This window comes from Poecile atricapillus, chromosome 1 (genome assembly GCF_030490865.1).
Source record: "Poecile atricapillus isolate bPoeAtr1 chromosome 1, bPoeAtr1.hap1, whole genome shotgun sequence".
Taxonomy (NCBI): Eukaryota; Metazoa; Chordata; class Aves; order Passeriformes; family Paridae; genus Poecile; species Poecile atricapillus.
The window spans coordinates 63,883,835-63,908,908 of record NC_081249.1 but is presented as its reverse complement, the minus strand read 5'-3'; the positions used below and the strand labels follow the sequence as shown (position 1 = coordinate 63,908,908).

The window sequence follows — 25,074 nt, the reverse complement described above, 5'->3', positions numbered from 1 at the left end:
AACTAGGTATTAAAAGTGGTTAAAATAGATCTTATGTCCCTTTTGTCTGAAAAGCTATAGCAAGCTTTTTTTCTCCAGGCAAATCCTTCTTTTTAATGTGGATAAATATCTTGTAAACTGAATGTGCTCAAAGCACAACTTCATGTGTTTCTTGTCTATCTCCAAATCAATATTCATGACTCTGCTGAAAGCAAAGGACTCTGGGTCACTAAGCAAGAATTTTTTTCCATTGCTGTTAGAAACAAACAGAATTTTATCTTAGGGTTCTTCAGAAGTTGGAGGGGGAAAAAAGGGTGATTGAAGGGAATTGGAGAGAAGATTCTTATTCAACATCTTGTTATTCTGTCAGTCTAAGGTGAGCTATGCTGGTAGACCTGAAATGAAGGAAAAACACCAACAGCCCTAAGTTGTTTAGTTGTTTTTACAGACTTTTTCATCACAGTATATTTTTGAATATTAGTTACCTGCAGAAACATGCTCACTTGGGTTTGGTATTTTTAATAGCAAAGATACTGTCAGAGATGAGTGGATAAAATATGTGCTTTATTGATGGCCAGAAACTGGAATTCCTCTTCCCTTAGAAAATCAAGAATTTGAAATTGCCATTATTTGGAATTAGAACATTAGAGCTGAATTTCTGAATATCTTTGATTTGGGATGAGAGGCCTGTTTTGTTTTAGAATTATGAATATTAGTTTTTAACTTTTTATATGTATTTAGTATGTAGACTTAGCTTTGGTATTTAAACATGTTGTACTGAAATTTTTCACAGAATTGTATGATTTTCAATTTTTCATTTCAAAACAAATTAAAATCCATAATTCCTGAAATTATTTCACCTTTAGCACAATTTTGTTTTTCAATAAAATGTTTGAACTGAAGTGAGATGTGACTCTAATTGGTTTGATAAATGCAGAACAAACACACACACTTTAACCTTTGTAGTAATTCTCTTTAGAAGGGACATTTCTCAAAATGTTTTCAAAATAGCCCTTATAAAAGTTTAATATTATCACTGATTTTTTTATATTAAGACAATGATACAGAATAGTGCTGCAGCCATATTTGGAGTTTCACTTCTATGGCAGAAGACTTTCTTTTTCCAAGAACTGGGGATCCATAGCTGTTGGGAAGTTATGACAGGGGGACAAGCTAGGATGCTAATGTCCTGCATGGTGGCTTTCTGAACCACTCTCTATGTGACAGGGATGTGAGGGGTGTACCTCTGCCTCTGGAAGTCAGACAGATATGAATTTGTTCTGTCATTGTCTTTTGGTAAAGCTAGCTGATGGTAAAAAGGTGTTATAGAAGTTATAAATATTATATTAATTCTTTTGTCAAGTGGACTGTCTGTCATTTATCTCACAGGTTTTAGCAATGTGACAGTGATATGTTGAGGTTTTGACCCTGTGTGCTAACCTCTGCACAGGAGTAAATTTGTTAGTTTTTCCAACAAGTCCAAGAGATTCTGATTAAATTTAAAACAATTATTTTAAGGCTTGCATGTGCAGTGATGTAACTGCACAAGCAGGGAGGGTGGAAATTGCTAATAAATAAATAATAACATAATAACATTATATAAAATAATTTATATTTTATAAATTTTATAAACACATAAATGTGTGGTCCTGTACATCAGTGCCTTCAGAAGTGCACTGCACTACTGTGGACTTGGGAACTTAGCATAGGGCTGTGAATTTCCTGTGGGCAATCCCAGAAAAATATATTCAGGCTTGGCTCAAAGCACTTCTAGTGGTGGTACCTGTTGTATGTCTGGCTGTCTAAATTAGATGTTACTGTTGTTGCCCAGAGAATTTATGGAGAACATGTTTTATGTCTTGCCTTTCTGGCACTAATTGCTCATTTAATTTTGTTTGGTTCATTGGTTTTTAGCAAAGCTTGCTGATGGTAAAGAGGCACATTTTAGAAAGTGTAAATATTGTACTCACTCTTTTGTTTTCCCTCTTGAAACAAAGAATGAATGTTCTTGTGCCCTGAATGAGTGAAAGACCTTTGGTCTAGGAGCCTTATCTAATTAGGTAATTGTGGGCATGTTTTCAATATTAGAAGGGACTCAATTTTATCCAAGAAACCCCCGGTAATTTCGTAGAAGGAGGAAATGGAGCAGTGTTTTCCCTGTGTAGGAGCTGTGATTGTGCACATGGCCACAAGGAGCTAATGCCTGTCTGTGTGGGCTGGTTACGCTCTGGCTGCTGCACACAGGTCATGTTTGAGCAGCTTGTGAAAGGCAGCCTTGGCCGAGCCTGCTGCAACGCCGTGTGCAGAGATCAGCAGTGCCGAACGCAGTTTGCAAAGCACGAGGGATGCCAATTGGTGGGAAACATTTAAACTGGCAGGGAGAGCAGGTAGCTGAGTGCAGCCAGCAGCCTACATAAGGATCACAGGTTCCATCTGGGATTTTGTGATGAATGCCTAATAAGCGCACGGATTAGACGGGCAGAACTCTTCAAGCTGTTGTAAATGTAGCTGAAAGAAGCGTGGCTTGCGGGACACCAAATAACTGCTCTTGTAAAACTTTTCTTTGGTGTTGCAATATTTAAAGTCCAGAAAAATAATGGAGAGAAAACTGGACAATAAAATGAAAAGGGAACTGTCCTACTTAGCTACTTTAAATGACAGAAACATATCCCTGGTGTCTATTCGTAAGCAGCAGGCAGCTTGTGATGTGCCCGAACTACTGATTATTGGTGAAAAGTCCAAGACGGCATCTCCGGTAAAAGCAAGTAGTAACTTGCACAAAGAAGAGAAACTTTTGCAGAGTTACTCCATGGGAATGACAGAAGTCAATACAGTTGAAAAACAGGTCAGTGAGCGCTGGTGTGTGTGTCTCTGCGCGTGCATGTTGGGAGGGACGTGGTGTTTCTGAACTGGTGGATTTAAAACAAAGCATGTTGGACATGGGTTGTATATTAAAGGAGGTTAAACCTTCTTTATCTAAATTGTCTCAATCCCCAGCATGGATGCCAGCCCCATAACAAGCATGCAAAGTCCTCTGGGGATCCTCTGAAATAATCTTTGAAACGAGATGTTAATGATGACTTATGCCATAGAAGCTAATGAGCATTGTTTCAGCTCCACCTCTAATAATACAGAGTGGTGATTCCTAGGAAGGAAACATAATAGTATTTCTCTTGAACTCCAATTGCTCCAGTAGTTTAACAGAAGCTCATACTAGTTTGGAATAACAGAAACTGCAGAAACATTAAAAGGTTCTTATTGTAGGTAAGTAGTTTATTTATATCTACTAAGTGGGTGCTTAGTGAAGTTGTTGATAAATTCATCTGTGCAACTGTTTTTTTAATTCAGTGTTGTATATAACTGTGATATTTTTGAAGATTAACTGCTGTGGTGAAGAGACTTAGATCAATGCTGATAGAAACATGATGAGGTTTATTATTTTTAAAAGAGTTTTGCTGTTTAAAATATATGTACACTGCAGTAATGTAGTTTGGATCCATGAATATTGTGAATATATAAGGAAAATAAACTCTCAGAACAAAGCTCAGTTGGTTAGAGCATGGTACTAATAATGCTAAAGTTGTAGGTTTGATTTCTGTATGAGTCATTTGCTGAAGAGTTGGACTTGATGATCCCTGTGGGTCCCTTCCAGCTCAGAATGTTCTGTGATTCTGTGTTTTCATGTTCTTTGAAACTATGTGTGCTTAGAGTGGCTCAAATAGTGTCAGGCTGGAATTAAATAACAGCCAGAAGACACCAAATATACCCGAAGGCTTTTTCTGCCTCGAGTTACTTCTTGTATTATAAATATTTGCTAGAAAACAATCATGACATAAATGACTTTGTTCTACCAAAGGATCTCTTCTCTGTATTCAGTTCACAGGGATATATATGTTACTTGTACTGGTGCTGTAATGAACATCACAAAGAGGTTTGTCTTGTTTTAATTCTAAATTAGAAACATTTCATTTACAGCAAACCTTTCCCATTTCCCATAAACCAAACTTGGTTTACACAGCTCCCTTTAATTTAAAAGTGCCTGTTAAGGTCTCTAAGGTTAGGCGTCATTTTAGTAAGACTGGCTGCAACTGCCTCAGTCTTTCCCTATCCTCTGTACTGTTAGAGAAGCCTGATCCCAGATGGGGAATAGCAGTCCCTTGGCAGAAGCATTAGTATAATTAACTTAGTATTTTGGAAACAAAAGCCTTATAAAGGCTGCTTTGTAGTAGTATTCTCATTGAATCTCGACATTGAGGTTTAGAAGGCGTTCTTTCCCTCATTTAAGACTCAGGAACTGTTTGAAAAATATCAAATTGTGTTGTAAGTAGTTACTGAATATAGTAGCTACTGACATTTGTTAATCTTTGTTTGGGAGAGGAGAGGAGAAAGAACAACCAGTTATGATCTAATACATTTAAACAATATGCTCTAACGAGATACACTGAAAAACGTTGAGAAGGATGAGGAGTGAATTTCTGGCTACTCTGTGTGACAGAGTGCTGCTGTTACAGGCACAATATTGAAGACTCGTGACCTTTAATGTTTTTGTGGCTGCTCTGCCCTCATTTTGTTGTTCACTGTCTGCCTATTATAAACTGGGAAACATCTCAAGCATTTAATTATTAGTGTGTGGCTTTTCAGTTGTGTGCTGCTGCCGCCTGAGTCCACAGCCATGAATCAGGCAGTTGTGAAAAGGAAGTAGGGAAGGTAAAAACACAGATAAGATAATTCTTCGGGCAGTTGTGTGCTCAAAGGTAAGAGGGCAATTTCAGCCCACAGGGGTACAGGGAAAAGAGCAGCCCAAAACTTCAGGACACAGTGGATGAGAGGTTCAGTGACCTCCAGCGTTGGTGGATGAGCAGGCAGGGAGAGGCAGAGGGGGAGGTGCTGAGTGTGCCGGACCCCATCTCCTCCCTAGCTGATTTCCTGCCATCACTTTGAGGAGCCTGGTGCTTGAGTTTTAGGATGTGAAAGTTGCCATCCCTGCAGGCCAGGCAGAGGAGGGCAGGAGATCAGTGCCAGGCAGTGTTGTTGTCGGAGCAGACATGACACAAAGCAGATCCTTAAGAAATGTTATCCAAGTTTTTTTATTGTGCTCATGCAGAGCATTTTTACATCCTTCTGACCCCATAGTGCACCCCATCCCGATGGCCATCATCACACCACCCCTTAAGTCCATTGGTGGAAGCACTGTTTTGAGAAAGCATCCCCAAAAATCCAAAATACAGATAGATCCTGTTTTTCATGATGTTTTTCGCAGCACAGATGTTCTTTGTTTTCTTCTACCTTTATCTTCTTTCTCTTCTTCTCACAGACACACAGGAATTCTGCTGGCTTCTTCTTTCTGTTGACTCTTTCGCTTCACCCACTGTGAGCCCTCTCCACAAGCCAAGGCAGGAAAGCTGTGCTGGATGAGCAGAGAGGAGCAGTTCTGTGCTGGATCTTGGTGTGGGTGATACTCAGGGAACTGTGGAGTCCACTTGTCACAACCTCAGCCTTGTGCTGCAGAGACCAGGAGTGTTAAACTGGCATTTTGGAGGTGGCTGCACCTCTTGGGAAGGGGAAACAGGTAGAGGGATGGCTTTCCTGGTGACAGGCCACCCCACCAAGTGACCATGAAACACAGCAATGGAGGCAGCATGGAGATTCAGCCATGGGTGGCTGGTGGCTGGGCTGTGAAGCCAAGGAAGGCACAAACCTTGGTTCACAGCCATGGTGTTGCATCCATTCTCAAGACATGGCTCACCATGTGTGAGGATCTTACCCAGTGCTGTGGTTTCCTTGTCTTTGGGTTTTTTTCTGAGTTCAGTTGTTTTTCTTAGATTTGTTATGTATCCCTTCACTGCTTGAACTCTCAGCCTTTGCATATTTGAATGGGAATATCCAGAAGAAGGAGCCTGTCTTGGGGGACCATAGGTCAGCATGATGCTGGCCCTCTAAGGATAGCCCTCAATGGGGTGGGTTTTCTCCACCAGCTGTACAGACCATGGGCAAGGACTATCTTTCCCAAACAGACCTGCCATGAACTCTGGATGCTATGATGCCAAGAGCTCTGTGCCAAACCAGGGCTTGAGACTTGGTGCTTCCAATCTAGCAGCATCTCCCTGCCCTGCCCCACATCCATGCTTTCACAAAAAGTTAATTCAGCCCCATCATCCAACAGGGTATATTCCTGTTGGATGATCTTCCTGCTGGCTGGAGGCAGTCAGAAAGGGGAGCGTGAGCCTCTGCCTCTTCCAGCTGTTCCCAAGCCCTGCTTTGCCCCAGGTCAGGCATGAGTGCTACAACTCCTGTGAGGGACATCAAGGGTTGTTCTTCATGCCTTGTTTCTTGCTTTGAAATCCTCATACTGGGACTAGGGCTTCAGATGCCACACTCCTGCACATTTGCTACGCATCTTGGGTCTGGTTCAGAGTTTCTCCTGTAGATGCAAGTGTTTTCCAACCAGTTCTGATGCTTTCTTTGAAGCTCCCTCCATCTGCTTCTGATTCTGTGTCAATGATTTCTCAAATAATTGACACAATTTCTCAAATTTCTTCCCTTTTTTTTTGTTTTTTTGTATTGTTCATATGAGCTTCATAACTTCTTTGTGTCAGGATTCTTAGCTTTCAGAGTAGAGACTCGCTGTGCTGTGTGCTTTCAATTCCAACTTTTACATGCAGAACAAAGGAGGGAAAGAATTGTCATCATTTCATGTGTAATTATTTGCATATTATTCACATAGATACTGTAAAAATATGCATGAGACTGGTAGAGCAAACAGACTTGGTAGAAATCTGCTCTTAAAAGTGAGCCATTCTCCTTTGGTGTGAGAGACAAAAGAGTAATTACAACCAGTTCTTTCACACCTTCCCTTCTGGATGTAGAATTAGATGCATTTCCATTATTTTGTTCGTATTTCTCTCTGGGCAGAAAAAAAGCAGAAGGTACTCAGTCTCAATGCCTGAGACTCCCAAGCACCTTTTTGGGTATTTTTGCCATTTTGGTGGTGACTGCTTCTCTGGTCCTCTTGCAATAGTATTTCTGAATTTCTGTACAGCCTCACAGATGCCATTTGATGCGTGGGTGTTAGCTGGTATCAAGAAACCCTTTTCTGAGACCCAGCATGTGCCCAAGGAAAACTATGGACACATTTCTGTATGCCTCATCTTTGTGTCCTTATATGAATCTGCTGTTTTCCTCTTGTCTGGTATAGAAGCACCCTTCTTGCAAATACACACATAGATGTATTTCTGCCTATTCCATTTTTGGGGTTTTTTGAAGCTGTTAAAAACAATACTAAAGGTTTTGTAAATAATTTATTTGTACCTGTGCACATTTCTCGGTTTTGAGGGGAGATTCTTCAATGTTTTGGCACTTGTGTGTGTTTCTTTTTTTTTAAGGGAAAGAAGCTTTTTAATTTTCTTATATCCACATTCCCTCTCTATTTTTTTCCTTGCTATTTAAAATTTTGTGTGAAAGGATTTTTCACACATGATGAAAGCATCAGGTTTTGACAAGTATCAAACAAAATATTTTTGCTGATTCTTCTGAATGCTGGGATAGCTTTTTATGCAAACCAAAAAGCAGTGGCCAAGTTTTGAAGTTTCTGTGGCTTACAATGCATTGAAATAGTGGAATCAGTCCTCGCTTTTATGTTTTTCAAAAGACTGGAAAACGAGAAATACTCTCTAATCTTTTTACAAGATTAATTTGAATTGCTTTTATGTCACAGGGTACCTAGGAAAACTGAGACAATTAGTGAGCATGGGGGTGGAGGGAACACAGTGGAGGACATAAGGCCTGTGATGGTTCCTGAGTTTCATCTACAAGGGGTGGCCAGACAGGCAGTGAAGCAGAGAGTAGAAGATGCTCATCTCCTCATTCTCTGTTTCACCAAAGGATGCAGAAGGCAAAATACCTTTGTCCTGTGAGCCAAAGTGCATGCACAGGGTGAGCTTCTGTAATTGTCACACAGATTTCACTGGGTTTTTGATAAGAGCAGGCCATTGTGAGCAGTGTCCTTGGGGAACTGGGGACAGGGAAGGGGGGGGATGGACAATACTCATCTAACACTTCTTGAGGCGAAATTTACAATAAATGTGAGTTTGAGTTTAGACTGCATCTGAAATGTGGTGGTTGGGAGACTGTTTTCAGATGTGATTTTTTCTCCTATATGCAAGGACAAGTTATTATTTCAAATTGTGGGAAGTTATAACAATAGGAGGACACAAGAATGGGGGTGTCGTGGTTGTCTTTGTGTGGTGCTTAAACAGGACACCACATTGGCAGAGAAGTCTGACTAACTGTTAATGTTTTGTTCTGAGAGGAGGTGCTTGTGGCACATTTCCATGCATGTTGGGGATTTCACTAACTTAAGGGAAGGGAAGTGCAAGGAGAGCAGTGTTCTGGGTGCTGCCAGGCCTACGGGAGGAGGAGGCAAAAGGGGATGCCAGGATAAAATATTCCTCTGACTCTTCCCCAGCATCCCTGGAGTGGAGCCATGAGGCCGAGCAGAAGGGGAGGGAGCAGGAGGGAGAATTTGCTGTGAGGATAGTTGAGGGGCTGCACCACAATCTTGAAGAGTTGAAATTGCTCATTCCTCTTCCTGTTCTAACAAATACAGTATAGAAAAGACTGAAAGCAAATTTATTGTCTTAAATTTTTGCTGTTTTGGTTGTGACCCCAGACCTCATTATTCCCAAGCTGTCTAAGCGTAAAACAAAATCAAGTTAATGAATTTTGAATACTGCATCAAATGAACTGGATGCAGTCTAGTGTTACTAAGCAGTCTAAATGCTTCTCATCCATGCTGTGGTATTGAGAAGGGAGTTTTCTCGTGGGTTACAGGAACAGGATCTGCAGTACTGAACCTGATCCAGTGGGCCTTTCTCCAGGCTCTCCCTGCAGTAATGCCCAGCATCAGATGTTTTATTGAATGTCAGAGTGCCCAAGGCTTTGCAGGCAAGAGAACAGATTAATCCTAGTAGTTTTCATCTAGATCTATTTAAAGTTGCTTTAAATCATGGACATGAATTTTCATGTTCTTTCCATGAAATCTGACAATCTAGGACTTGTCCCTGCCCTTTTCAATCTTGATTATCACATGGCTCCAGCAATTTGAGATAGAGTCTGTGCCCTCAATAATTGTTCTGTGAGAAACATTGACACATTTTTTTCTTTTTTAATATTTATTTTCAGTTAAATTGAGTGCGTTCATCTGTAGAGTTCCAGTATTGCAAAGCCCATGATCTGACTGAGAAATAGTTCACTTCTGGCGTGCCTGTTTCAGTACAGGCCATCCTGAAAATCAGTGTTGGATCAAGTCAGTGAGTTACTGTAGCACAATTTAGTCTTCGGTGCCTCACAAGTCGGTAAATAAAATTAAACCATAGTGAAAATATCTGCTTACAGTTCTGTGCCTTTCAAGGTCTTTTTTAGATACAGATTTCAAGTTAAAAGGGTTATATATTAAATGCAGAGAACCCAGGCCTTTGCGTGCATGCATATAGCTCTTCAAATATCATGCAGCTGACCCTCCCTGCATCAACTTGTTTCAGGCTTCTGGAAACATAATGATTCTGTTTTCTTGGGTTTTTTGGCTTTTTTTTGGTTTGGTTTGAACTCCTCCTGGGAAGTATCAGGCTGGCCAAACTGGGCCAGTTTATGACCTTTTTGGAGAGGCAGTCAGCACACTGTGACCCACTGAGACACTGACAGTGTGCTCTAAACAACAGCTCAGGCTGTGTGATGGACATGTGCTGCGGCTGCAGAGAACTGAAGTTTTAAATTACTTGGTTGGGGTAGGAATACTGAGTCAATTCTGCTTTTATATCTCTAGTCAGTATTTTCTAAATTGCTGCTCAAGAGACTGTCAGAAGCCTGATTCATCATCATGGGCGTAACTCACTGATAATACTGATATTCAAAGTGTAAAATAACGTAAAGGGGTTTGGCCATCTTGACTAACTTGAGAGCACTTCGTATGTGCTTGTGAAGCACATATGAAGCATATGTGCATATGAAGATTGTTGTTGTTTTTACAGGGCTGAAGATACAAGCATTTATTTTTACTTTTCCACTTTCTCCTTAGGCTTTGTCCAACATTGATTCTCCTCCTGGTTGTGAGCTGAAGCCTACAATGAAACATAATTTTGCGTTTGACAACATGGGCTATGAGGAGAGCTCTGAAACCATGCCCTCCCCACCTTCCCAAGAGAATACTGTGGTAGTCAACATTGTGGGAATGACTTGCCAATCATGTGTGCAGTCAATAGAAGGCCGAATTTCCAAAGTGAAGGGCATTTTGAGAATTAAAGTCTCCCTTGAGCAGAACAATGCTGCTATCAAATATCTGCAGTCAGAAATAAGTCCTGAACAGATTTGCCAGGAAATTCTGGATATGGGCTTTGATGCCAACATAGCAGAAGAGAAGTTGACAACAGCCACTGTAGATTTGCCGAGCTTGAAAGAAGCAGTAGTTAAACTTCGGGTAGAAGGCATGACATGCCAGTCCTGTGTCACCACCATTGAAGGAAAGATTAGGAAACTGCACGGTGTAACAAAAATCAAGTTGTCACTTGATAACCAAGAAGCAATTATTGCTTACCATCCTTACATCATTCAGCCTGATGACCTCAAGAGCCACATCAGTGACCTGGGGTATGACTGCACCATTAAAAGTAAATCAGCTCCTTTGAAGCTGGGTGCCCTTGACCTCCAGCGCTTGCAGAATGCAAACCCCAGGGAGACACCTGCAAGTCTCGAGAGTGATGGGCTGGATCCGCTGGTCACCAAGATGGGTAGCACAGCAACAGTGACAGTACAGATAGAGGGCATGCACTGCAAGTCCTGTGTCAGGAACATTGAAGGAAATGTATCAGATCTTCCTGGAATAACAAGTATTAAAGTGTCTTTGGAGCATAAATGTGCTGTGGTGCAATATAGCCCAGATTTAATCACCCTGTCAGCTTTGCTGCAAGCTATTGAATCCCTTCCACCTGGAAACTTTAAAGTAAGCCTCCTTAATGGTTCAGAAGCAAATAAAGCAGCACCTCCCTCAGGTACTTTCACATACAATGTCATCAGACAGCCACCACAAGGCACGATGGCTGTTATTAAGATTGATGGCATGACCTGCAATTCCTGTGTACAGGCCATAGAAGGGGCCATAGCACGGAGGCAAGGAGTGCAGGATATAGCAGTTTCTCTAGCTGCTGGTACTGGGACCATACACTATGATCCAGCAGTCACTAGTGGAGAAGAGTTAAGAGCTGCCATAGAAGACATGGGATTTGATGCCTCTGTGCTGACAGGTAACTTTTTTCTTCTGCGGGTCGCGTGCCAAGGTGGGTCTCGCAACGTCGGCATTGAGATTCCTTTCTGGAGAGAAACTCTTAAAGCATCACATTGACATTGTCTCTTCCAAATGCCTGGCCTGGTCTGACCTCCCTTAGCAAGGGATAGAGGTTCCAGCTGTAAAGCACCTTGTTTCAGCCCTCAATGACTGCAGTTACAGTGCTGAGGTAGAAAGCCTTTCATATAGCTCATTCCCTTACCCCCTGAATAGGTGTCCTTCTATGTCTACAGGCTGCTGTAAGTACCAAACCACCCATCAAACCAAATGCTAACGTTTATGTTCCAGAATACTAAAACATACAAACTTAATGAGGTATCTTTCATTTAAAACTGCTTTTTATCTAGCTAAAATCACTTTTTAGTATCTTTAGCCTTTGACATTTATTTCTTGAGTATTTTTACATGCCTTACTTCACTAAACCTTGCTTTAAGCAATGTAAGTGGCAAAATGCAGGTACTCTTGGGTGGGAACAGCTGCTTTTACATGCCAGCTACAGCAATGTATGCATTTTGTACATGTGTTCAATGTTTAAAAAGTTGTTTTGATGCACAATCTCCTCTTTTGCAAATTTTGAATGTGGCAGTTTTTGCCTGCTTCAACTAAACATATTTGCTTTGAAATACTGATGTAGTTTACCTGAAATTAATTAGTTTGATCCCAGAAAAACACATCTTATTCACTTCTCTCATGGGTCCAATCCCTCTGAATCTGTGATACTACTACAAATGGGGAAGAGCCTGTATGTGATGTTTAATTATAATTTGTTTGGCTTATAATTTGTTGGTAGGAGACCTTCCACTCCATCTGGGAAAGGAGGGAATCCCCTATGTTTAACACGTTTGGAAGCAGCTTCTGCTCCTTTACACAAACCTCTGCCCAAGGGAGGTAGTTTGTGAACACAGCTGGAGCTGTTGTGTGTCTGTTCAATATCTGGCAAAGAATAAAAATGTTTGCAAGAAGTCTGTTTGTGTTCAGGTCTCTGGGGTGCTTCCAATACTCATTTTGCAGTACTTACATTGTGAATACTGTGCTGTAAAGAGAAACCTGTTGAAAAACTTGTTGTTTCCCTTGTTTGAGATGAAGTTATATGAGTCCTGCATAGATGGCAACAATGACAGAATGGTTACGACTGGACTACATTCTCAGTGCTGGATAAGCACTGTCTAGATACCAATATATCTTTATCAAGTGGAGATAGCTGACAGCTCTAGGCACTGAAATTGGAGGGAATCATTTGCCATCTGAATGTGGAAAGCTAGTTCTGTGGAGTTAGATGGTCAAGTGGTACTGGTGAATATGTATTTTTACAAGCTTAGTAACAACCTATACTATTTCCACATAGAGACCAAGGCTATCACGTCACCTTCTAAACAACTATGAGCGTTTGTGTGGTTGATAAATGTGACTTGTTTTTACTTTTGTGTCATCCAATCACACTGTAAATAGTTCAGTGTATTGTGCATTTATTCAAGATACTGCCACTGGAGACCACAGGAGCCAGCCTGATGCCAGCAAAGCTCCTGTGCAGCCTCAAGCACCAGAGCCTCCTCACCAAGGCGATGCCTCGGATGATCTTCCAGACAGTTCTCATCCTGATGGGTCAAACCAGCTCAGTGGAGCCACAGAAGAAAAGTGTGTTTTACAAATCACAGGCATGACCTGTGCATCGTGTGTGTCTACCATTGAAAGAAAGTTACAGAAAGAAGATGGTAATAAATTTAAGATTCCTATAATGAGTCTAATAATAAGGGATGATGGGATAGAAAAGATATTCTATGAGATTAATGGAAGAGGCTATCATACAGCACCTGGAAGTTAAATAGACTCAATGCTCTTTCTTAGTGCTGATGTAACTATGTCACTGTTTAACTATCCTATTGCGCTGGTGGACAAACATGATGAACATACTTGTAACAGGTTGTAAGGTGATAAAAAATTCAAATAAGTCTGAAGACAAGAACACAGAAATGGTTGTCATTTAGTTTTCAGGGCCTTGTTGGTTTACAAAGCAATCCATCCCCTCCAGAGCCATTGAGAACTTGGGCATGCTCGAGTGTATTTGCACAAGCAAGTGCAAACAAATGAATGGCTCCACTGCCAGGGTAAGCTTAGGCACAGTGGTGTTTACTGGTCTAGCAGTCTGGAGGCTGGAGCTGCCTTTCCTCTGGCCATGTAGAAGATTAACAGATGAGTCTTAGCAATGTCTGATTCTATTTGTATCAGCATGCCTTTGGAAGGTTTTGCTTATTGGTTACTCTCTCCCCAATCTCCCTGTGGTGGTCTCACTGCCTTGATTTAGAAACTAAAAAAAGCATTAGATCTTCAAATTTATTTTTTTTATTATTATTTTTTTTTTGCCTTGTGATCTCTATATTTTGATTTTCCACTCTAAATGTAGATTTCTATGGGCTTTTTATTTATTAAAAAAATAAGGAGGGGTGGGGAGCAAGAAAATAAAAAGGTCTAGCATTGTGCTGTGGGGCTTGTTCCCAGCTACAAGAGTCTAGGGTAGACCTTGCAGCAGTGGATGTAAAGATTGCTTCCAAACATCCTTTCTGCCTCATTAGATCATAGGAAAACTTGTCTCCCTCCATGTGTAAATCTTGCAGTTCCTCTCATTGCCAATGAGTAAACTCAATGCAGCTGGGTCTCTGTAAAAACTTTGCTGTTGTGACTAAGGAACAACAGTAGAAGGAGGCAGAGAGAAATCCGAGGCTTATAATATCTCTAAGTGGTTAGAGTCCTTACTGACAGTCTCTTGTAATATTTTATTTTTCTTTCCCTCAAAGGAGCTACATTATCTAATATTTTTATTGCCTCTGCAGGAATTGTTTCAGTGTTGGTAGCACTGATGGCAGGTAAAGCAGAGATAAAATACAAGCCAGAACTCATACAGCCTCTTGAAATAGCACAGCTGATCCAGAATTTGGGTTTTGAAGCTACCATCATGGAAAATAATGCAGAAACAGAAGGGCAAGTGGAGCTTCTTGTAAGTCACATGTATTTGAAATTATATGTTTGTTTTGGAAAAGACAGGTCTGGAAGGCTCATTTTCTTGCAAATAGCTTTGCTGAGCTTCAGCAGCTCAATTCTGGCTGGTGAGACCTTTTTTTCATAATTGCTGAAAAGACAAAATCAACTTGTCTTAGAAGAACGTATCCAAAAGCACTGAAATAAAAAGTGATAACTCTATTTACAGATTAGACTTTTCTTAGCAAGCAGAAATGAAACAGAAGTTCTCCATTAAGGCACTTTAGTACAGACTCTGAAAAACTGAGAATGTGTCAACAAATACATATTGCTAATGTTGTCGTCTGAAGTACACCTACAAATATTGGGTGAATGTGGGGGATTAATAACTACTCAAGATTGACTTTTCTTTAGATTACAGGGATGACTTGTGCTTCTTGTGTTCACAATATTGAATCCAAACTCATGAGAACAAATGGCATATTCTCTGCCTCAGTTTCACTTGCGACTAGCAAAGCTCACATCCTGTTCGATCCTGAAATTATTGGACCTCGAGATATTATAAAAGTAATCAAGGTAGGCTTTGGAAATTTTTTATGTATGGACAATTACATGGTGAAATTTAGAAGGAAATAAAGCAGCTGATATTCAAGAGGTTTCACTGATTTTGTAGATGCTATAGTTATTGCCACGTTTCTATGCTCTTGTGGTGAGGCTGCTGTGCTCCACAGGAATGCATAAGCTCCCCAGATGTTACTCTAAAAACACACACTAAAAACTACAAAATGAACCTTTTTTATCTTTATCTAGCAAAAGTGTCATATATTCATTTCTTGCCATTCTGTGTGTGGAATCACAGTCATTAAAATGAAGTATTGCTAATTCAGAAAAAAATACTTCTTTCTCTTGACAGTGACAAAGGCTGTAAAAGAAGTTCTGCCATAGCTCATGCCAAAAGTATTACAGATCTCTGTACACACTTGCATCTATTCCCACATCTTTTTGAATGGAAACAGCTTTTGATACAGCCTGATATTAAATGAAAAAATCCTGGTTTACCAGTGATCACACAGATCGTAAAATTTACTGTTACCACGGCCCAAAGTGGGTTTTTGTGGACAAAACTTTTTTTCTTTTTTTTGTCCCACCAGAAGGGATCATACTGTTTAAGGTGCATGCAGTCAGTAGTTAGGAGGACAGCAGAGACTGTTTGCCTTCCGTGCTATAGAGTTATTTACTCAGAAAAGACCACAGAACTGATGCAGCAGCAGTTATTAACATGTTAACTAGTAGACTGTTCGGGCTGGCAGAATAATTCTATAAAGCATACTTTGCCACAGAACCATTTTATGATGCAGGTAGGAAGTTTCAGTGTATTGTTCTTGCGAGTGTGCTTTGGGTTTTAGGGTGGTTTGGGCAGGAGGCACTGTTCTACTGCAGTAACTCACCAAAGCATCACTCAAAGCTGGATTTTTGCTTGTATTTGTTTCTGGGATGCTTTGCCCTGCAGTTTGTTGTCCTATGGGTTTAAACTAACTTTAGGCACTTTGATTTTCAACTTCAGGTGTGTTTATTAAACTCTAGTGTTAGGGACTTGCTCACAAGGCTGTCTAGCTCCCAGTGGCTTGTGCATTTAACTTCCTTTGTGCTATGTCCCCTATTTACTGATTATTCCAGTGGAGGTGGAGGGGTATATATTTTCCTTTAGGAGGAGTGCAGTAGAACTCCACCTGTCAGTGGAAGCTCCCCATGGCTAAGAACTTGGACGCTTACTGCTGTGATCTTGTATAGGTACCAGAAGCCCTTTGCAGTCCAAATTTTGAGTAGTGACTGAAATATCCTCTCATTTTGGCAGAATATAAAAATAATTGAGTTTATTCAATTGGGGATTGGAATTTATTAAACATAGAACAGTGTCCTTTTCTGACATTTCTTCTAAAAGTAGTGTCTTTTAAATGTGTTGAAAGTAATATGGTTAGCTTCATCAAAACTAACTTATCTTTCCTTCCCTTTCAATAAAAAGGAAATTGGCTTTCATGCTTCTGTGGCTAAAAGAGCTCCAAATGCACATAACCTGGATCATAAAAAGGAAATACAGCAGTAAGTATTTCTTTTCTGTCTCATTAATGAACATGTCTAGATCATATCTTGTAACTCTACTCCTCCCAGCACACTTCCCAGTTAATTAGATTACTCTTGTGCAAAGCATATTTAATTTTACCATTCGCCATTTGGTTCAAGTACTTTTATTACTTTTGTTAATTTTAGTTTTCAACTCCCAGAAGTCTATACAGTTAAACATGTTGCAGACACTGAAATTGTTCCAAAATGCTGGATCTTTGCAAATATCCCAAAGCTGTGTGTTAGTCCAGTGCTAATAACTCCAGCCCTGCACTACCGGCACAGCTGGGCCTGAGTGGGGTGTAAAAAACCCATGGATTTACAGTTTTTCTTTTTCAGGTGGAGGAAATCTTTCTTGTACAGCCTAGTGTTTGGTATCCCTGTTGTAGTCATAATGATTTATATGCAAATACCCAGTGGTGAAGACCATGGATCAAAGGTGCTGGAACAGAACCTCATTCCTGGGTTATCTATTTTGAATCTTCTCTTCTTTATCCTGTGCACTTTTGTTCAGGTATGTCCATACTGCTTCTTGGGGGTTTGCTTTCTGTTCATTTCCCATTTATGTAATCTGATGTGATAAAGACTAATGGACTAAGACTAAGCTAATGGAAAGATTAAGTGGATTAAGCCTGCCCTCTTGTCTGTACCACCTATGCAGAACAAAGTGGCACTTTTCTGCAAGTTGTCCATTCTGTATTTACTCATAGGTCTTACTCCCACCAAAGTTGCATCAGATGGTTTCCAAATGGAGAAGGTAATATAAAAAAGAGATCCCTGATCATCTGAAAACTAATTGGGTAGCTGTAGGTAAATCCTTTCATTTTCTATGCCTTGTTTCCTTTGCATTGCTGAGGGAAAGGATGATATTTGCTGGTTTTGAGAACAAGGAAGTGCAAATGAGAGGATGTCAATGGAGTCAGTCTCCTAGTAGACCTGAAGTTACATCAGTATCAAGTTTGCTTGGGTCAGCAATGCCTTCCCTTATGTACTACATGGTTTTAATTCTGCTATGGGCAGTATTATGTACTCTGTGGTTACTAATCTTCATACAAGTGTGTCCCTGCTTGCACCAACAGTTCCTTGGTGGATGGTATTTTTACGTACAAGCTTACAAGTCACTGAGGCACAAGACAGCCAATATGGATGTGCTCATCGTATTGGCCACGACGATTGCTTATCTGTATTCCTGTGTCATCTTGATAGTAGCAATCATTGAAAAGGCAGAGAAAAGCCCTGTCACGTTCTTTGACACTCCTCCGATGTTGTTTGTGTTCATTGCGCTTGGCAGATGGCTGGAGCACATAGCCAAGGTAAGTCATCTTCACACAAATACTGTGCATTTATGATAGGAATAAACTATCATGGAATTTTGTGTCAGCTGTTTGTGGTGTAATCTACAATATGAAAGGTTGTTTAGAGTTCATTTTGTTAAGTAGATATAAGGGTTTATATATCTCAATGTATCTTAAACATTAATCTCTGTTTCTTAGGGTAAGACCTCAGAAGCTCTTGCTAAGCTTATGTCTCTTCAAGCCACAGAAGCCACTGTGGTGACTCTAGGACCTGGCCACTCTATTGTCAGGTATGTATTTATGAATCAAAATCCCTTCAGCCTGCCTGGGTCACAGACTAGGCTTTATCCAGTTAACCTGAAAGCTGATGGCATCAGTAACCTGCCTTGTGTCTTTTGCAGGGAGGAGCAAGTACCTGTTGAACTGGTTCAAAGGGGTGATATTATAAAAGTTGTTCCTGGTGGAAAGTTCCCAGTGGATGGAAAGGTCATTGAAGGCAGTTCTATGGCAGATGAGTCTCTCATTACTGGTAACTTCCTTCATCTTACAGAAAGAAGTCAAATCTTCTGGAACTCTTTATTACAAGAAAAGAGAGCAGACCCAATCCAAACACTGCAGTCTGAATAGCCTCCCACCTTAATTGATGCTATGGCTTTGTGAGCTTGAATTCAAGTCCTGCATCTGTGCACACCCCAAAAAACTGAAGGTTTTCCTCTCAGTTTGGCCACTTACTAAGCTACTGGTGGGATGGGATTGTTGTAATTGCAGCGATCTGGTTGGAGTTTCCCCTGGAATGTACTTGTAGAGATGGTACCTTCTCAGAAATAAGTTCTAAAGGATCATGTGGAAATATTGATGAGATGCTGGAGTCTGTATGACAGGGCTCTCTGAGCAAGGAGGGGGAAAGAAAGCCTCAAAATTTGATGTTTATATGTTTATTAAGGGTCACAGGACTTCTTTACAGCTTCTGAAATTTTCATTTCATTTTGTACATGTAGTAAAGATTCAATGATTCTTATCAATAAAGGATATAAAAAAATTACATTGGCATTGAATTACTTGTTCTAGTTCTGTTTTTACTTGGGAACAGGGACACCTTTAGCTTCAGGGAACCAGTTGTTTTCACTACCACTAAAAATAGAGAAGATAAAGATGTTCTAGAGCTAGTATTCTTGCAGAGGTAGCAGGAGAACAGGAGCTTTTCCACAGAAAAAAAAAACAAACAACTTTCTGGCCTTTGAAAACTGAGGGTCATGGAGATAAAGACAGATTTCTCAAACTCCCATTGCTATGCAAGGTGTTAATGGAGAAATTCTGAGAAGTACCTTTTCCAACCAATTTGTTCCTTGTCCTTTTGAGCTATGGTATACTGAAAAGTTACAACCAAGGAAACAGCATTTGCTTAGAAATTAATCCTATGAAAAGTTTTATAAAAGTATGACTACTTATCCATGTCTTCACCAGAGAGAGATACACAGCATGTGACTTCTGGTCATTATTGCTTAGCATACTGATTTTGCTAACATAGAATGAGCTGTGTGCTGATGGATTATGCTGTTAGGGGTATTGGCTCATTTAATATTACCTTTTCTTTCCAGGGGAACCTATGCCAGTCATTAAAAAGCCTGGGAGCACAGTGATTGCTGGTTCTATAAATGCACATGGCTCACTTCTTGTTAATGCAACTCATGTTGGTAGTGATACCACTCTGGCACAGATTGTGAAATTGGTGGAAGAAGCTCAAATGTCAAAGGTAAAAGAAGAAAACTTTGTTCACAGATTCTGATTGAATAAAAAAAAGATTCTATGTTTTGATACTTACACACTTCAGCAAACTGTTTTTCCAGAGCTATTTTGTATTTTCATGAATTCTGCATATTTATGTGTTTTGACCACGACCATGTAAATAACTGGGTTTATTTTTTATAGGCACCCATCCAGCAACTGGCAGATAAATTCAGTGGATACTTTGTTCCATTTATCATCATCATTTCAACTGTGACATTGATAGCATGGATCACAATTGGTTTTGTGAATTTTGATATTATTAAAAAGTATTTTCCGGTAAGTAGTTTTATTATTATAACTGGATTTTTTGTTGATATCTTCCAATGTAATTAACATACTTTTTCTATATAGGTGTTGATGTTATAATCACTCTGAGAGGAGCTCAGTTGGTTAGATAATTACACCGTGATTATGGGTTCAATCCTTGTATGGGCCTTCTACTTTGAGAGTTGGACTTGATGATCCTTGTGAGTCTCTTCCAACTCAGAATATTCTGTAAATACTTCTGTAAAAAACCAGTATTTTCTACACAGAGCAGATAATTACACTACTTAAAATCTCTCTGCAGGTGTAAATATATCTTTGCATTTACCTCTTAGTTTTGCATGGGGTTCTTACAAATGGAAATTATTGACAACATTTCTGGACTAAACATGATCTATAGCTGCGTTGCAAGGAGCTGAGCCATTCCTGTCTGAAATTTTTGTGGGCATTCCTGTTTCTGATGGCAGATAGTGGTTTTGGCTTGAGAAAAAAGCTGAGCATCTGTTACCCTTGGGATGTGTATTTGCTATGCTCAGGAACTGGGAGGATCTATGTATCTTGAAATAGCATTCTCCTTCACTAAGGTTTAAAGGAAATCACAAGTTATGTTGACACATGGGAGACTCAGAGCAGAGAGCGTACTTGAGCAGCAAAAAATCCAGGAAATACTGCCATAAACAATTCATAACACGGACCTTTCTTTAGCATTACAGTAAGAATAATGGATTGATTTCCTTTACTGAAGTTTTCCAGATAAATGTGTTTTCTGAAATGACTGTGATTGGTTGTACACCTATGTTGTCTGCTGTCAGAAATCTTACATAACTTTCTTATTTTTTTTTCCCCTCTCTTCCCTCTTCTTGCAGAATCACAGCAAAAACATTTCAAAAGCTGAAATAATACTGAGGTTTGCATTTCAAACTTCAATCACTGTGCTGAGCATTGCATGCCCTTGCTCTTTAGGCCTGGCTACCCCCACAGCTGTAATGGTGGGCACAGGAGTGGCTGCACAGAATGGTATTCTCATCAAAGGTGGAAAACCCCTGGAAATGGCACATCAGGTTAATAGTTTATTCTGTACTTTTATAGCTAACCCAGCTATTGCTACATGAAATATAATTCCTCAGGAAATCCTGCAGGTCCAAAGAAAGACTGGAAAGTTGTTCCTTTTTTTTTTTTTTTCATTTTTTTTCTCTTTAATTGATTGCTGCTTGTTAAGGTTAAGAAGAGAAATCAGATCTTCAAAGTAGTCACAGCAAAGTGTTGAGAGTCAACATATTCTACAATCTCATGATTGTGAGGTTGCTAATCCTCTTCATGGCCTCAGAGGTTTCTGATTTTACTTTGTTTACTTCTTCTGCAAAGGAGTCCAATAATCCACTTGGGTTTTTCCTTTCCTCTGAGACCTGTTGTGAAATGCTTATTGTTCATGATCAGTAGTTTAAAATGCAGAATGAAAGAAAACAAGAAAATTATTTTGAGTTGTTTTTGTGGAGTGGTTTTGAGACAAGAAAGAGAGAAGGGAGGCAGAAAAAAAGTCTTTGAAGACATCAAAATTATGCAAAGAGGAGGAAGAGGTGAAGGAGAAAGAAGTTTGACATGTCCAGAGCTGCTGAAAAAAAAATGAATCAAAACCATGCTGTGATAGGCTGTATTAGGCACATGCAGAACATTTTAAGGGAGAAGGATGGTAATAGCAAATTAATCAGACTGATAATTCTTGTTCTTACTTGACCAGAAGTTTTTCCAAGGCTCTGGGAAAAAAATAAAAAAGAATGCTAATTAATGCTGTGAATTTCTGCCTTTTGGATCCAAGCAAGGCTATGGTCAGGGCTTTGAAAATTAGGTGACTTGTTGGATTCTGCAAGGTTGGTGTGTTGGAATAGCTGGATATGGAAGAAGTGCCTACTTTGCTAAGTTTTGGGGGTTTGTTTTTCTCTGTGCTGTGTTTATTTTCAGGGTTAGAATTGACTTCATCTTTGGGTTCCAGTATATGTGGGGCTGTAGTTCTTGGTTCATTTCTGATTTCTCAAGACCCATTGTCCTGACTGACAAGTGATGGCTGAGTTTGGTGAATAGCATGACATCAATTTTGCTTAGGTTGTTGTTTCTTGAACTTCTTGCACTCTTTATATCTTCTCTATCATCGACCACTTCCTGAGTCCTCTTTCCTCAGTGTTATTGTTAACTGCTCAGAACTGCATTCAAAAAAAGCCTTCTTTGCATCACATACCTTGTGGTAAAAGTGGTTAAGGTGCCATTACATGAATCCTGTGTGTGAATGCATGTACTGTCTTTTGTGTATGCATCTCAGTCCTACAATTACACTGCTGTCTGAGATCCTGATATGGGCACAGATCTTGTAGTTCTGTGAGGAATGAATAAGAAAGTATGAGAAGGCCTGCTGTACAGATAGTTCAAGGTACCTACAGGAATTCCTACTTCTGTGGATTTATTCTGTCTTTGTGTGGATATAGTCAGCTGTTTATTAAAGTCTTGACTGTATTTATGTGCCAAAAACATACAGGCCTGCAGGGCTTAGGCAGTAACTGTGTTTTTTTCTTGTAGATCAAGACTGTGATGTTTGATAAAACTGGGACCATCACCTATGGAGTTCCAAAAGTCACGAGGGTGCTTTTGATGGGAGACACAGCTGTGCTCCCCCTGAAGAAGGTACTGGCTGTTGTTGGCACAGCAGAAGCCAGCAGCGAGCATCCTTTAGGAATGGCCGTCACTAAGTACTGCAAAGAGGTACTTAGCCTTCCTCTTTCATCCAGGGCCTGAAGGCATCTGAGAAAATGCTGCAGTGTTGTACAAAATGATTGGGTCCCAGAGGAAAAGGCCTGCCTAAACAGTAACAGGCTGGAAAGTTAGGAGATTGCATGGTTGTGCGTCTTGGTCTGGACATTACCAGATCGCGTATTTTAAGCTGTGCTTTTCTGGTAACATATTTTCTGAAGAAATATCTTGCTGAATTTATCTTGAACTAATGAGAAAATAAGGAATATATGCAGGAGAAATACTTAAAATAACATCATGAAGCAAATGTGTATGATGATATTTCATATTACCTGACTGTAGTCACTTCTATTAGTCACTTGCTCATTTGAATAAATTAGGCAAAAGGCTCTAAAGCTTGAATATTAAACTATATTATTTGTGAGTTTCACAAATGAATTAATAGATTACTTAAGTCTTTGCAAGTTTTACATATCCTCATAGGTCATTTGTATAAGTCATGTGTTCCTCAAGCTTCGGGAAGAAGTAAAACACAAGTCATAGCAAAAATAGGAAGCCTATGTAAATAAAAAAATTATGTCTGCTAAGAAAACTCATTAATTGATTTACAAAAAATAATTTAAAAATATATATCAAATTTGCTATATTTTTCAGTGATAAAATTTAGAAGTAAAAATATAAATTTAGAAGGAAAGAGAGACTATAAGCAATGAACCAACTGCCTTTCTTGTATTTTACATTTTTATTTAAAATTTGTCCTGACAGTTCTGTAGTCATCCCATGCAGCAGTTATTACTGGATCATGGCTTATATGAATTGTCATGCTATACTGTTGGCTGATGTTCTTACCACCTGCCTTGTCATGCCTGTGTTTTAAGATCACTGAAAGCTACATATAGTTCCAAATTCCAGAGACAACCCAGAATAACTTGTTTACCAATTAATATTTTCTCCATTCTTTTTGTAACTCCTAGGGTTCTGATAATCGCTTTATTTCATCTTGAAGGTACTTACTGGCTTCTCTCCCTAACTCAACAGAAAAACCCAGTTTCCCTAACATCCAGACAGATCCCTCCAGAAATTAGATACAGTTTTTCACTGTACTCTTACATATATACAAAAGGTCTGATCCACCACAGCCAATTGTCTGTGAGGTTAATTAGAAGTTGCATCTTTTAGAAGCTAAATGGCTTAATGTTTAAATATTTCTCTTTTGTTCCTAGTCTTGGCTGAAGTCATGAACCACCAATCTTATTTTTTCATACTCAGATCACTAGAAAAAGCTGTTCCTTATGGCTTGCTGGTGCTAGGGATGAGACCCGGCTGTAATCTCTATGGCTGCCCCTTTCTAGAAGTCTAAGCCACAGCACACCCAGAGCATCCTTATTTTTAGTTCTGTGCTACTGATAGTCCAGGCTAGTTTTCAGTTGGTTAGTCAGTCAAGAGGAGGAATGAGCTCTTTTTGGTAAGAGTTATCTAATATTTGTACCCCACACGGGCAGCACAGATTGATGATGTCCTCTGGTTACATCTTCAGGAGCTTGGCACTGAGAGCCTGGGACACTGCATTGACTTCCAGGCAGTCCCAGGCTGTGGTATCAGCTGCAAGGTCGGAGGAGTTGAGGCCATCCTTGGCACAGCTGAGGAAGGTCCCAACAAGCTGGATGCTAACAGGAGTGGGGACAGCACTGCTCCTCTGGGAGATAATGCAGTGATCACACTCTTGGAATCACCAGGTAAGTGTTTATCTGCCCCTGTGCCAGCTGCAACATGAGGGAGAATGAATCAACAGCACCAACCACCTACCAGGCTATGTACAAGAAAAAGGTGGATATGGGGCAGAAGAAGGCAGAGAACAGGAGGGACAAAAATGTGCCTTAACAAAAATTGAAGCTCTTTCCTCAACTCTTGATCTCTCTCTGCAGCTCAGAAACCTAAATTAGGTACAGTGATGGGTACTTTAAAATTCCATACAATACACAGACAATAAGGCATACCCAGTGATGCTCCCTTTGGACAGAAGGATGGTCCAGCAGACAGCAAAGTTTGCCTTTATGTTCCCATTTAGGGCAGTTACCTTTAACGCATATTATCTTACTGCAACTTTGCATATGCTACCCTTTAGTTCCATATTAACTTGGACCTTTTTTTTCCTGTTCATATATCTCTCAAGGCACTTAATTAGAAAGAAAAACAAACCCCAACCCCAAAACTATTCAACAGATGCAAAACAAAGTGTCCTATATCTGCAAACTGATTTTAGTGCCTGATATTTTTGATTAGGCAATACATTCAGATTTGTGTCAGACTCTCTGGAAGCCACTTTGCTATTTGGTAGTGTAGGAGAGAAAGAAAAGGTATTTAAAGCCTTTCTTAAGGAGCTCATCAATTCTCTTCAGAAGGCTGTGGTGCTCTTGACCTTTCTGAGAAAGCTATTAGAAGAATTAAATAGAATGAGAACTTCAATCATCAGAACTGTGCCATTTTTGAATGGTGCTAATGTAGTATTTTCTCACCTGCTTATATGATTCTTGTGAAGTTGGATTGAATTCATAATGAGGTGCATTGTTTGTAAGAACT

The 25,074-nt window shown here is 39.9% G+C and overlaps 1 protein-coding gene across 4 annotated transcripts in view; it reads left to right on the top strand.

The window, feature by feature from the left end:
* ATP7B (ATPase copper transporting beta) overlaps positions 1-25,074 on the top strand; it is a 36,999-nt gene that overhangs the window by 3,111 nt on the left and 8,814 nt on the right. Inside the window, exons 1-16 of one of the 4 annotated variants that reach the window (XM_058855289.1) lie at positions 2,732-2,824; positions 5,294-5,427; positions 10,052-11,273; positions 12,790-13,026; positions 14,143-14,306; positions 14,702-14,863; positions 16,311-16,387; positions 16,748-16,922; positions 17,488-17,721; positions 17,902-17,993; positions 18,105-18,232; positions 19,302-19,456; positions 19,633-19,767; positions 20,622-20,816; positions 22,324-22,506; positions 24,032-24,230. In XM_058855289.1, the coding sequence (XP_058711272.1) occupies positions 10,100-11,273; positions 12,790-13,026; positions 14,143-14,306; positions 14,702-14,863; positions 16,311-16,387; positions 16,748-16,922; positions 17,488-17,721; positions 17,902-17,993; positions 18,105-18,232; positions 19,302-19,456; positions 19,633-19,767; positions 20,622-20,816; positions 22,324-22,506; positions 24,032-24,230 (3,310 nt within the window). In that variant the 5' untranslated portion in view covers positions 2,732-2,824; positions 5,294-5,427; positions 10,052-10,099. Of the gene's footprint in view, positions 1-2,344; positions 2,825-5,293; positions 5,428-7,532; positions 7,912-10,051; positions 11,274-12,789; positions 13,027-14,142; positions 14,307-14,701; positions 14,864-16,310; positions 16,388-16,747; positions 16,923-17,487; positions 17,722-17,901; positions 17,994-18,104; positions 18,233-19,301; positions 19,457-19,632; positions 19,768-20,621; positions 20,817-22,323; positions 22,507-24,031; positions 24,231-25,074 lie in introns of those variants that run through there. The other 3 variants (XM_058855271.1, XM_058855280.1, XM_058855298.1) reach the window with 3 other exon arrangements.